A 12,268-nucleotide genomic window follows, 5' to 3' on the forward strand; every position below is an offset into this window, starting at 1 on the left:
TCAGTTGTGAAATCCAATTATACCCTTCACTCATGAGAGCTTCTCTCATCTTCGACTGTTAAGTTAGAGCCCTACGCCTAAACCCCTCTCTGTAGAACTAGGAGTAGTTTCTCATCTGCCAAACAAAGCCTTATCAATCTCATTGATCAACTCGTCTCTTTCATCATACTTCTAATGGCGACTCGTGCATTTTCAACATCAAAGTTCGCAATTTTCTCCTCAATACTCCTTCGTGGCCTAAAAAGAACAACCACCCAAGAGACCCCATTGCTTCGAAAATTCAGAATTCCAGAATCAGAAATCGAGTCGTGGAAACCCATTTGTGGGTTTAGGCTATACCACGATGGGAGGCCGAGAGGACCGCTTTGGAGGGGCAAGAAGCTGATTGGCAAAGAAGCGCTTTATGCGATATCGGGTTTGAAGCGGTTCAAGGATGACGAAGAGAAGCTTGGCAAGTTTATAAAGAACCATGTTTTGAGACTCTTGAAGATGGATTTGATTGCTGTTCTCACTGAGCTTGAGCGTCAAGAAGAGGTCAATTTGGCAATTAAGGTACTCTTTTCTGTGCTTAAATCTAGTGTATTTTTGCATTTGCTCTTCTGGGTTGTTCTGAAATTTTCTTTCTTGGGTATATAACTTGTGCTATGTAAATCCACTTAAGTATTGCTAGTATAGAATTGTCGTGGAAAGGATTTCAGTGGGTGCTCGTTATGTGTTTGATTAAATGCACAAAAGTAATGTGCGCTCTTGGACACCTTGAATATGCTTAGCTAATGTTTAACAGTTTAAGAAGCATTATCACCTTCTTTTCCTGATGCAAGCCACTTCGTCAACTTAGCTTTAGTATTAGTTTTGCTGGGTTGTATTTCTGTGAGTAATGCAAGCTCGTGGTGTATGGTAAACTTGGATTGGAGAGGGTCCTTTTTTAGGCCAATTCCATCTTTGTCATATGGTTAAATTGGCCTTAACTTTTCACTTGTAGTTATAGATGTTAAGATAGCTTTTTGGATTTGGAAATAGCTAGTAATTGTTAAATCTTGTTGAAATCTCATTCTCAAGATTACCATATGAACAAATGACTCAGGAAGACCACATTGCCATATGAAAGTGAGAAACAAGAGTAGTTTGTGTTCACATTTTGGGTTTATTATTTCCTTCAAGCGCTCAGGTTCAACCCAAACTCTTCCCATGCACAGATGGTGTTTTCATTTTAATTGTTTCTCAGAATACAAATTATAGCATGCTGTGGTTTGCAGACTTGTTTCTCAGAACGCGTGAGAAAAAAATGGATTTAGTTCATTATTTTGAATGCAATTCCTTCTAGATTTCCACCATCGTGATTTTTGTTTCAATTGACTGTTCAACTTTTGTTTAAATTGACTATTGAGTTTTATTTTTCTTTCTCCAATTTTTGATTGGGCTTACAAGCCACTCAATTAATTTTCAGGTGTTTAATGTGATTCGAAAGCAAGATTGGTACAATCCTGATGTTTATCTGTATAAAGACTTAATCATTTCATTAGCAAGATCTAAGAAAATGGATGATGTTATGCTGCTGTGGGACAGCATGAAAAAGGAGGATCTATTCCCTGATTCTCAAACATATACAGAAGTTATTAGGGGTTTTTTGAGCTCTGGTTCTCCTGCCGATGCAATGAACATATATGAAGACATGAAGAACTCTCCAGATCCACCAGAGGAGCTACCATTCCGTATTTTGTTGAAGGGGCTTCTACCACACCCCCTTTTGAGAAACAGAGTCAAGCAAGACTTTGAGGAGCTCTTTCCTGAACAGCATGTGTATGATCCTCCGGAAGAGATATTTGGTGTGCGCTGCTGAGGCTTGCAATCTGTGCTTCATGCCTTTTTTGTAGAACTTAGCATGCACCACACGCATGTTATATTGATTCTGTTATTGTCATCATCCAAATTGAAGTTTATTTGGTTCCAGGGCTTCAATTCATTTCTCACTTCATTGGAGGAGGTTGGAACGTAAAATTGCTATTCTTCTTTAGAGCATCGAAGTTCGGAGCTCTTGAAACGTAACTTGTCATGTGCTGCAAAATGTTCTTCTAGCCATGTGAACTGTTAGACCTGCCTGTGTCGCCATCGATGAGCATGTACATTAACTGATATGAGTGAAGGTGAATTCTGTACCCTGTATATCTTGGCACAGCCAATGTCTAGGGAAGCTTAAGGTGCCCTCAGGATTTTTAGGTGGCGAAACACACTGTTGCTTTACCGTGCAAACACCAAATTTAACGAGGTGGACAATGGAATCGTGAAAGTTTAAATGCCCAAATGACTAAATGTGCACTACAACATAGAAATCAGATGCTCAAATAGTATGGTATAAACCGGTGGTTTGGTTTTGCCTCCAGTTTTGACTGCAAGAAACCATTTGGCCCCCAAAAAAACAGCACAAATATTTCTCGGGCCAAAGAGAAAACTGTATTATGGTTTTCGTTGCCCACGCAAAACGGTTCGGGTTTAAACTGCAAGATATTGAATTTTCCTGTAAAAGTAGTTTGCTAAAAGATGCACAATGTCCTCGCTCTCTTGCACTCAAATTCACGTTCCCCTTTCTGCAGTTTAGAGTAGTTTAGACTGTCACCTGTATATCTTGCACTCAAATTCACATTCTCTTTCTGCAGTTTAGACCAGTTGAGAGTACACCTGTATATAATTAAAAAAAAATTAATGACTAATCAGATATTTTTTGTATGAATCCTAGGTGAACTCCACCTACTTACCAAAAGGTTAACTCCACCGACTTACCAAAAGGTGCACACATGTCTTTTGATTCTTTTATTGAAAGTAGATGCTGGAATGAGAATAATTCCTACTTCTTTCCCTTTCTATTCATAGTAACTAAACTAAACATGCCAAAAACAACTACTCTTCTTTTGCACTTAGTTTCAGTCACTTTTTAAATTATTATTGTAGTGTTTTTTTATTCCATTTTTTTTATAACTATTATTGTGTAGACTAGTTAGAGGGGGTTAATTTGTTTATGTTTAAAGAATTATTTATTTATTTATGACTTTGGTGTTGGCTTTACAGTAGTAATAAGAAGTTGTTGAATAGTGTCGCTTAATCCTGCATTGTACATTCCAAACAGTAAGGACCAAAAGCAAGGGTAAAATTTGCTGAAGAAATCCAAAGGACCTAGAACCAATAATTGTACCACCTAGCTATGTCGTAAGCATCCCACTTTAATCCAAAGAGACCCACTTCAAACCAAATCCACAATCAAACAAAACTAAATTTCAGCTACAATCATGTTCACATAATTTTGCCCTTTCTATTCATCACATCTCATGCTTTTCGAATATTTTCCTTATGTCATATAGATCTCAATTTTACGAGAAAAAGACTTTCCCGTCATCGGTTGTATACAATTATGTATGATGCATATCATTTTTCTCAGTCTTCATGAGCTATGGCCCTACATAAAGGACTGGTGGGTTTACAAGTGAATAGTACATTGATATTAAAAGGGAGAGAATGTTGGACCAAGCACTACTTGAAGCACATCCGACAGAGGAAACCTTATCTTTTTATCCTCTTGATGGGATCAGAAGCTTTAACATTCATTTCTCTTTCCCTCTCACCATAGTCTTCAAACAAAAATCTATCGCACAATAGGCCATTGGCTAGGGAGATGAAGTAAAAGCCTATGTATAGGCATGAGAGCTAGAGAGAGATGAGATGAAGATACTCCCACGATTATGAGTGGCATTATATCAACACGGAAAATACACGGACGGTGTCTTTAACTCAAGTGGCAAAAAGAGAGTAAAGTTACTGGATTAGAATTAGGATATGTTAAAAGGTTGGATCCCCTTCGATATAACCATAAAATATCAACCTATTCAATCGTCCACCTACGAAAAACGTGGCACTCCCCGATTAGTCCATGTGGGAAGGACATGCGGAACCCACGTGGCGCTTATCCCTTATGTGTGTGGGGAACAGGAATATTTATGGAAACCGCAAGGGAAGTTCCAAATCTTTGATGGGAAACGGGAAATAAATGTTGTTTGCATGAAAATAGAAAGAGGGTGTTTTATATTGGTGATGGTGTCACATGGGCGGGCACCACTTGCAGTGCCGTCTTTTGTAGAACTACCAATATAAATTTGGCTTCAGATAGTGCGGGATCTTCATCACGTGCTCTGCTTTTCTAGTTTTCTTCCTCCTGCAAAATCTTATCTGCTTTGCTTTGTTTCATCAACTGGGTTTTTCTTGGGAACTGCTTTTTTGGAGAGTGCTTTTGTTTGGAGTGGCTTTTTGAGTTGACTCAGAGAAAGAAAGGAAGTAAAATGGAGAGTGCTAAGAACCAGGGCAGCGCAGCTTCCTCATTGACTGCTGATCTCTTTGGTGTCAAGGAGCCACCACCCAAGTCTTCTACTGGGATTTTTGCATCTATTTTTCCACCTCCATCTCAGGTATATATGATTCTACTGAATTCATATTTATGCTGTCTGCTTGTTCTGCATAGCATAAGTGTCTCCTGCCAGGAAGCTGCTTTTAAAAGCAGAGAAATTGGGTGAAGATGAATTTGGCTTTTACTTAGGTTTCTTTTTGCGGTTACATATGCTGCTTATAATTTTTATGATAAACTTTTGTGAACTTTATAATAGAGAATTGAGAATTCTTTAAAAAGGAAAAGTAAATTCTTGCTCAGAAGTACCAAACGGGGGGGCGGGGGAAGAAAGTTATTATGGTTTGGTCAAGTTCCTTGAAGTTGCAGTGAAGTGTTTCGTGTTGTGGCCAAGCGTTCCCTGCTTGTTCTTGAACCGGAGGCTGGGGACGGATTCTTTAACGGAATTCTATCGAGAAAATAGCCCAAAAAGAAAGAACAATTTGTTCCTCATAGTTCTTGCATAGCAGTTTTCTTCATGGATTCTCTTTGTCTAGGAAAATATAATACAACATAGAGAATAGACAAGTCTTCTGAGACTGAGATTAGTGGAAGTGGGTAGAAAGATGAGTGTCCTTGAGAATGCTTTGTGCAGTGAAGTGTCCTGATCACTTGGAAACATAGACTCTTACTTTGTTGGATTTGTCTTCCTGTATCTGACTTATTTATCCTGATTTTAGGTGGTAGGAAGGAACTCTTCAAGCTCTGAGCTGACAGAATACTGGCAAAAACAGTCCTTGGGAAATCATGCATGGAACACCAAGCAAGGTAGTCCAGGTTTGTATCAAGCTGAATTGCTAATTTAGCTTCATTATTTTTCTCTTCCTATTCTGTGTTTATATTCAACCATGTCTCAAGGTTTCTTGACAAGGACCCTCTTTTAATTTTGATCATTTACACTGAATTAATATAATTTCTTACAATTTACTTCTTTTCTTTTTGAAGTGGAAAATGACCATTTGATGTATTGCTCCTAACTGAGAAGAAAGCTTGTTTAACTAGCAACCACGCTACTTTGAGTGGGGTTTAAGTTCTTAGAACTTTTCCATTTAATCAACTGCTACAACTAGCTTCCATGGTCATCAGATTCCCTGCATTCACTACCATTATCATATGCTTCTTTTGTAATTCTCAAGAACCTCTTAAATTTTGGATACTGAAAGCTTATTGCCTCGACCTTTGCGTTTTCTTAAACAATATAGCTATAAGTAGCGAAGGTGCACGCTATAGCTTACCCAACAAGGACTGCAGTTCAGTTCTTCCGGAAGAAAGAGCAGAACCATGTTATCTAAGTTCATCTCTTTACTATGGTGGGCAAGAGGTGTATTCCCAGTCCCCAAGTACCCATGCCTCTGGATCCTACCCTATAGTGAGTCTTGATAAGTTGATCATCAACATAATACATAGACTGCTGTGATATTGATAGTATCAGCATGATTAACTGATAAAAATGATGTGAGAAACTGATTCTGTTCATTACTTTGTGATTGAATTAGTTCAAGAAAGATGGGGGAGAAGATGATCCTAACGGAAGCAATTCGAACAGTGCTGCCCGAGGAAATTGGTGGCAAGGTATTGCTATTACAGATGCCATTAATAGTAGTAAGTTGGTAGCATATAGAGTGATGTTGTAGAGTAGATCAGTCCCTGAACCTCTGACTTGTGTTTTTGCAGGTTCACTCTATTATTAGGACCTTTCCTTGCCTAGCCGTATGAATTCTTCATCTATTATTCAAGGTATATTCACTTTTAGATCCATTTCTCCAAATGGATTGCTCTTGTTGTTTTGACATCTTATTTCAGTCAGAATGTCTTTTAGCATTGTCTCTGAAAGTAGCTGATGTAAGCAGCCTTATGTATTTTCATTTTGCAGGTATTCATGAGGCTTAGGTTTTTAAAGTATGGAAGAAGTGTAATATAAATAAGTGACTGATGTGGGCATTGGTTGCAAAAGATGCTGAGCAGGAAGTGCAAAGCTTTTATGTCGGTATGATCAACTGTTTCTTTGGAGTTTTACCAACAAGTTCCGAGTTTCCGAAATGTTGAGTTCTTACTACTCTCCACTGGACTATGTTTCTATATTGAGTTTAAAAGTTGTTTTTTCTGTTAAATTGAAGCCTGCGATGTCTCGCAGGCTAATGGTATGAGCTTCTTGCTCTGAACATACATGCTTGAAGTGACTCTGGTTTCTTATGCAACGTGTTTTCTCATTATGATAGGTTTAGGGATTATGGTGTTTTGCTAAGAAATGCTACCCTTGAAGACTAATTGCATCTCCATTAGATTAGAAGTTTTCATAGTTGCTGGTCAAGCAAAACTCAAACTTTTTTTTTTCCTTCAAGAGAGTAAGAGGATACATGGAATTTTAGCAGAGAACAAAAAAAATGTCATAAAAAACCTCCACACTAGCTATCCTTGGCTTATCAGCCAATTTAATGCATATGGAAATTGTCAAAGATACTTACAGCTTCAATACAGATTGGATCTTCAGCCGTGTCTGGCCTTTTCTCCACTTGGTGGTTTTTTGTTAGAAAAGCTTGCTTCTAAAGCCGAAAATCCGGTGACAAGCCTCTAGTTCATCTTCAAGAAAAGTTTTCTACACTACCTGGTCCTCTGAACTTTCAAAATGTTGTAGTCTGATGCCATAATCATCCTTGGGGACTAGAGATATATGAAGGATCTGCTAATTAAGTGTTATGGAATCTGATATTGACAATAGTTGTCCCCTCTGTTCTCATCATTGGATATGCAAAGGAAAAGCCTTTCATAAGCAGCAGCCATTTTGGTAGCAGTGAACAATTGCAAACCTCTCTGCCTTGCTGCCTGGCCTTTCTGCTTTAAGTCTTCTCTGCCATCTTTCCAAACTCTATAGAGGGTCGTCTTTAGTGAAGCTATTGTTGGGGAAAATGTATATCCCACTTCTGTGCCAACAACCACAGAACCCGTAATGCTAGCAAGCCTTGTTGCCATTACTGGCTTCCCAGACAGCATTGCTTCTAACAAAGTATGATCCAATCCCTGAGCGCGTAGAGTCGGGTTCACAAAAATATCGACTGCGTTATAGAACTCAGCAAGCTGAGCTTGTTCCAGTGGCCCCAAAACAAGTACATTAGTTCCAAGATCTCTGTACCTAGCACCCCAAGGACCATTACCAGCAACCAGAACCACAATACTTTGCTGAAATGCTTCATTTTCCTTTAGCATTTGTTTCAAAGCCTCAAACATCAAGGGGTGCCCTTTATCCTTTACCAACCTTCCAGCCATTCCCAAAACCAGTGTCCTGGATTCAGGTACTCCAAATTTTTTCTTAAAGTCATTTCCCTTGGCAATGTCTGGCTTAAAAATATCCTCATCGACACCATTAAGAATAATGTGAACGCGATCATCCGGGAGCATGTAAATCCTCTTGAGTACATCTCCAACATGGTCACTGGTAGCAACATGGTGAGCATAACTGGGGAAAAACCTCACCTCTGCAATAACCTTCATAGTTCTTTCAGTCAATGCAGATCCCTGTGGTTCTTTGGGGCTGCGCAAAAGTTCTTGTATGATGTCAGAATGGATAGTCTCATATGCAATCCCATGCCAAGTAACAGCCAGGTTTGTCTGGTTACGCGATCGAGTGTGCAAGAGGCCCACGCTTTCAGTGTGGATCACATCAAAAGGCCTTCCTGTTGAGTTTTGAGTTTGAAACAGCTTCCAAACCAGAGCTTGGTCCAGATACCCAGCAGCAGTTGGTTTTGAGAGGTGAAAATACAAATTGCTTATTGGGTACCTTGGGAAGGAGGAATTTGAAGAAGGAGAAGTGGTAAAGATGTGAAGCTCATGACCCCTTTTGGCAAGTGCAAGGTGGAGGGTCAAGGCATGCCTTTCAAGCCCTCCTGCTTGAGATCTATGAGGCCATTTCTTGACAAACAGAGCAATTTTAAGAAGCTTCGGAGGCGGTTTTGAGGAAAAAGCAAGCTGATTCCATGCAGAAGGGAATGCAAAGAGGTCATTGATTTGGTTTTGCTTCAGCTCCATTTTTTGGTATAGAGAGTAGCCTGGACCATAGTAATGGCACCAGTAAATGAATGAGATAAATGACCACACACAGAACATCGAGACGATGCAGCAAAGACGGCGAAAGTTCAACACAGTAACTGAATCCTTCGCCATTGAAGAAGTATACTAAAGTAAAATTTGCAACTATACAGAGTGTACAACAACAACAAAAAGAAAGAACAAATCTTTTTTTTTTTTTTTGATGAAGAGAAAGAAAGAACAAATCTTTAAGAACACTTTTCCTCTGTTTCTGATTCAAATGGCATCTGCACATGGCCACCTACAAGACTAAATGTACAAGAGAAGCAGATCCTATACAAATTGGCAATCTCGATAGATTGTTTATGAAGAAATACGAACCTTGTCACAGAAGCAACATCCATTGACTTCATAAATTCATTTTGGCCTACCCAACAACCCAAATTTCAAGCCTTAATAAATTCATATATGAACAATTTGTCTCTACAGATAAAAATGTAAATTCAACTTCCCTTTTCATGGATTTATACTTTTCTATCGAGTAAAAGCGTGTAGCACAAGAAACACATAGATGACGAGGGCCAGAGGAACCAAAGTCACCAGAGGACCAATTGCAGCCAAAGTGTAGAAACTCCCACAACCCAACCTCCCCAATTTGATCTGAACCAAGTCCACCAGAGCCATCATCAAAAACCCACATCCCAAAACCGACCCGAAAGCCGAAACCAACGTCCCGACCCGCAAAGCGACCCGGTTCAAATGACCCATGTTGGTGCCACGGACGTGGTACCCGTAGCCACCGTCTTGGCCAGCGGCTCGGCTGATCTTGATGGCTTGCTTGAGAGCGAGGGCGACGAGGCTGGAGAAGAGGAAGGAGCTGAAGGAGTACACGTGGAAAGCAATGAGACCCTCGGCGGAGTCGGCCCCGGCGGCGCAAACCTTGTCGGAGCCGATGAGCATGGCGGCGGGGTCGGTGGTGGGGTACCAATTGAGGCCGACGAAGATCGCGAAGGAGAAGAGTGAGTTGACGTTAACGATGCCGTCTAAGGCCATTATGTGTATGCGCGTCGTGGGCGTTGGACGGCGTGAGACGTCGGACATTTCCGTCTTCGCCGTTTTTGTGGCGGGCGCGGTGGTGGAAATGAAAACGGAGAAAACATTTTTTGTTTTCTTCGTTTTTTATGAAATAATGGGACGTTGGGATGTTTTGTTTTGTAGCGATATAATGGAAAACGTGGCTTTGAAGCTTGAAATTGGAACTGAGAGTAGCGTGTGTTTTCTCTTTTCTGGGGTAACGTGTTTTTTCAGGCAAGGGAACGAAAGAAGGGGATGAAGCAAAGCCAAAGACATGTGAGAGTTTAAAAGTTGGGGAAAAAAAAAGTTTGAAAAAAGCAAAAATTTGCGCCCTTGCCGGGGATCGAACCCGGGTCACCCGCGTGACAGGCGGGAATACTTACCACTATACTACAACGACTCGTTGATTATATATCAACTTCAGGTTTATTTAACAGCACGATTGTAAGAGAGATCAAGACTTTTTATCTACCTTATAATAGATGGCTCTCATTTCTATTAAAAGTATGGCGCTAAAATAAATTTTTTATAGCATTGTTTTGTTATAATTGTATCCATTGAACTAGGAGGAATTTACACAATTTCAGAAGTACATGGCTAATTGTCACTTTGATACATTGCTTTTCGGTACATCAAATGTAGTATCTTATCCTTTCTGCTGGGGCTAGTTAGTCCCAAGCAATGACATCATTTTCCTAATGTTATACGGCTAACTTTTTATAAGATTTAGGTGTCACGCTTGGAAGATTAAATTGATAAGTTTGAATTAAATGAGATAGAGACCCATCATCATTATCTTGATTCAAAAAAGTTGTTAACTAACATGACTTCTTTTTTAAAAAATGTTAAGGATGTCCATATGGTAAGAAAAGTAGTAACATTTTTTACTTTTTTGAGTATATTTCAACGATTGGAACCGCCTATACTGAGATCATCCTTCAAGAATGAAGAATTATCCATACAAAAAAGAATCCTTTAAAAATTAGTCATTTAAAATGTGCAAAAAAATCGTAATTTGTTAGGTAAAAAAGAAACGAAATTGTGGATAATCATTGAACAATTTCCAATTGAGCGAAAGATTTTGCATGAATAATTCCTTATTGCACTTCATCAACAGATAGACATAGATTAACTTATTGAATACATCCTTGGAACTTTGCACATAAAATAAACATGTAGCGGTACCATACTCAACCGCCTTCATATCATCATCACATTGATCACAAGTCTCAATTTGACTGGTCTAAGCTGAAAGAAACACAACACAAGCTATGTTTATTGTACAATATTCTTAATTAATTAAGCACTGTGATCCTTGACAATGGTGACGGCGCTGGTTGCATTTGCCATAACGTAGCTGGACACACTTCCCAGCAGCACCCTAAATTCAACAAAACACAAATAATTAATACTAACCATATCAAGTGTTTGAATTTGATGTATTGGTTGTAAATATACCTTTGGATGCTACCAAGGCCCCTGCTTCCAAGGACCAAGCAGTCAAGCTTTAGATCTTCGACTGCCCCACAAAGTTTCTCTCTCGCATCACCCCAGTAAAGCTTTGCCACCACCGTCACCTAAAATCAATTCACACAAATTTAGCATACAAAACGTACTAAAATGTTCTCTTGTCAAACAGTCTAATAAGTTATCGCGTCAAATTATCATCAATCAAAATCGTTGGTCGATTGACAGTCTGATAACATACATGGTTCTGCCTCTGTGCAGTGTCGAGCAAGTCCAAGACCTCCGGATCGACCTTGACTTCATAGTGCTCAATCACCGCTTTTTGACGGAACTCCGCCAATGGAATCAGAGCTGCATACAGATAAATTCCAAGCTCAAAAAATCCAAACACATCATCCAGAAAATATAATAAAGCTTAGTAAATTAATAAGATGATATATAGGTAAAGTACGTGATCCGGTGGTGGACCAAAGAAGGTTGCGGCTCTCATCGCCCTGAGAGGGCTTGACGTGGATGGCATACAAGGTGTCACCCTTTTCATGAGCCAGATTATTGATAGCCCATTTCAGAGCAATCTTGCTTCCCTTTGAGAAATCGACGGCCACCCCTATGTTTCTATCTCTTGTCATCTCGATGAATTATAAAAGTAGAAAATAAAAAAACAAGTGCTCTGAGCCCTGAGGAATATGGTAGAAGAAGCTAGGAGATGGATCTGAGCGTTGAACTTTCGGTGGGGATTTGAATTATATTTAAAGTCAGAGGATTTTTTATGACATAATGATCTGCTATTCTCTGGTTTAGGACTGGTAGGTGGTGCGGAAATACTCTTACATAATGATATATTAATGATTGATCTCTTCCCTAATGAAAGATTAAGAGAGGGACTAGTCCAAAGGTTGAATATTGAGTGAGACATCTCAACAAACAGTCCACTGGCTGAACAAATTATACAATTGATGGAGACGACAGGAGAAGAAGTATCCTTCTTGCTCTTTTCTACACTAGCTTCATATATTCTCTTTCAACACTGCTCTCTATAAGTTGCAAAGTACTAGAAAAACTCTTTCATATGTGACCGTAACATTGTGGCGTAATGTCAAAGATAAATTACTTAAAATATTTAGGGATGATTATTAAGTATGTAAAAAATTCTATAAGAGGTTAAAATATCGATTTGTCTTTGTCCGGATACTTGGATGCTCGGTAATAACAGAAACTTTTAGAATTTGAAATTTTAGAAGTTTCAATCCAATGTACACTCTTAACTCTAAATTCTCC

At 39.2% G+C, this 12,268-nt stretch overlaps 4 protein-coding genes and 1 non-coding gene across 6 annotated transcripts; 2 read left to right on the forward strand and 3 right to left on the reverse strand.

Annotated features, from left to right (window-relative positions):
• Window positions 1-14: 14 nt before the first annotated feature.
• On the forward strand, window positions 15-2,302 carry LOC110773449 (Pentatricopeptide repeat (PPR) superfamily protein). Its single transcript, XM_021977970.2, has 2 exons — window positions 15-552; window positions 1,448-2,302. The coding sequence occupies exons 1-2, from the start codon at window positions 175-177 to the stop codon at window positions 1,838-1,840; spliced, it is 771 nt and encodes a 256-aa protein (XP_021833662.1). The 5' UTR covers window positions 15-174; the 3' UTR covers window positions 1,841-2,302.
• Window positions 2,303-4,035: 1,733 nt separating this feature from the next.
• On the forward strand, window positions 4,036-6,619 carry LOC110773461 (uncharacterized). 2 transcript variants are annotated; one of them, XM_021977982.2, is made up of 6 exons: window positions 4,036-4,451; window positions 5,107-5,194; window positions 5,629-5,795; window positions 5,923-5,998; window positions 6,101-6,163; window positions 6,300-6,619. In XM_021977982.2, exons 1-5 carry the CDS (start codon window positions 4,326-4,328, stop codon window positions 6,115-6,117), a joined length of 474 nt encoding a protein of 157 aa, XP_021833674.1. In that variant the 5' UTR covers window positions 4,036-4,325; the 3' UTR covers window positions 6,118-6,163; window positions 6,300-6,619. The 2 variants fall into 2 exon arrangements, with proteins under 2 accessions (XP_021833674.1, XP_021833672.1); XM_021977980.2 differs by having other exon boundaries at window positions 4,040-4,451; window positions 5,107-5,203.
• A 343-nt stretch (window positions 6,620-6,962) lies between these two features.
• On the reverse strand, window positions 6,963-9,283 carry LOC110773469 (UDP-Glycosyltransferase superfamily protein). The gene is made up of 2 exons (XM_021977989.2): window positions 8,958-9,283; window positions 6,963-8,596 (listed from the first exon to the last, which is right to left on the reverse strand). Exons 1-2 carry the CDS (start codon window positions 9,147-9,149, stop codon window positions 7,121-7,123), a joined length of 1,668 nt encoding a protein of 555 aa, XP_021833681.2. The 5' UTR covers window positions 9,150-9,283; the 3' UTR covers window positions 6,963-7,120.
• A 568-nt stretch (window positions 9,284-9,851) lies between these two features.
• Window positions 9,852-9,923, reverse strand: TRNAD-GUC (transfer RNA aspartic acid (anticodon GUC)). The gene has a single exon. It is a non-coding gene; the product is annotated as a tRNA-Asp (tRNA).
• Window positions 9,924-10,590: 667 nt separating this feature from the next.
• On the reverse strand, window positions 10,591-11,727 carry LOC110773474 (universal stress protein PHOS34). The gene is made up of 4 exons (XM_021977998.2): window positions 11,442-11,727; window positions 11,232-11,341; window positions 10,982-11,100; window positions 10,591-10,904 (listed from the first exon to the last, which is right to left on the reverse strand). The coding sequence occupies exons 1-4, from the start codon at window positions 11,617-11,619 to the stop codon at window positions 10,823-10,825; spliced, it is 489 nt and encodes a 162-aa protein (XP_021833690.1). The 5' UTR covers window positions 11,620-11,727; the 3' UTR covers window positions 10,591-10,822.
• Between the last annotated feature and the right edge of the window lie 541 nt (window positions 11,728-12,268).

The sequence above is a fragment of the Prunus avium genome, chromosome 6 (genome assembly GCF_965620075.1).
Source record: "Prunus avium chromosome 6, drPruAviu1.hap1.1, whole genome shotgun sequence".
NCBI classification, from domain to species: Eukaryota; Viridiplantae; Streptophyta; class Magnoliopsida; order Rosales; family Rosaceae; genus Prunus; species Prunus avium.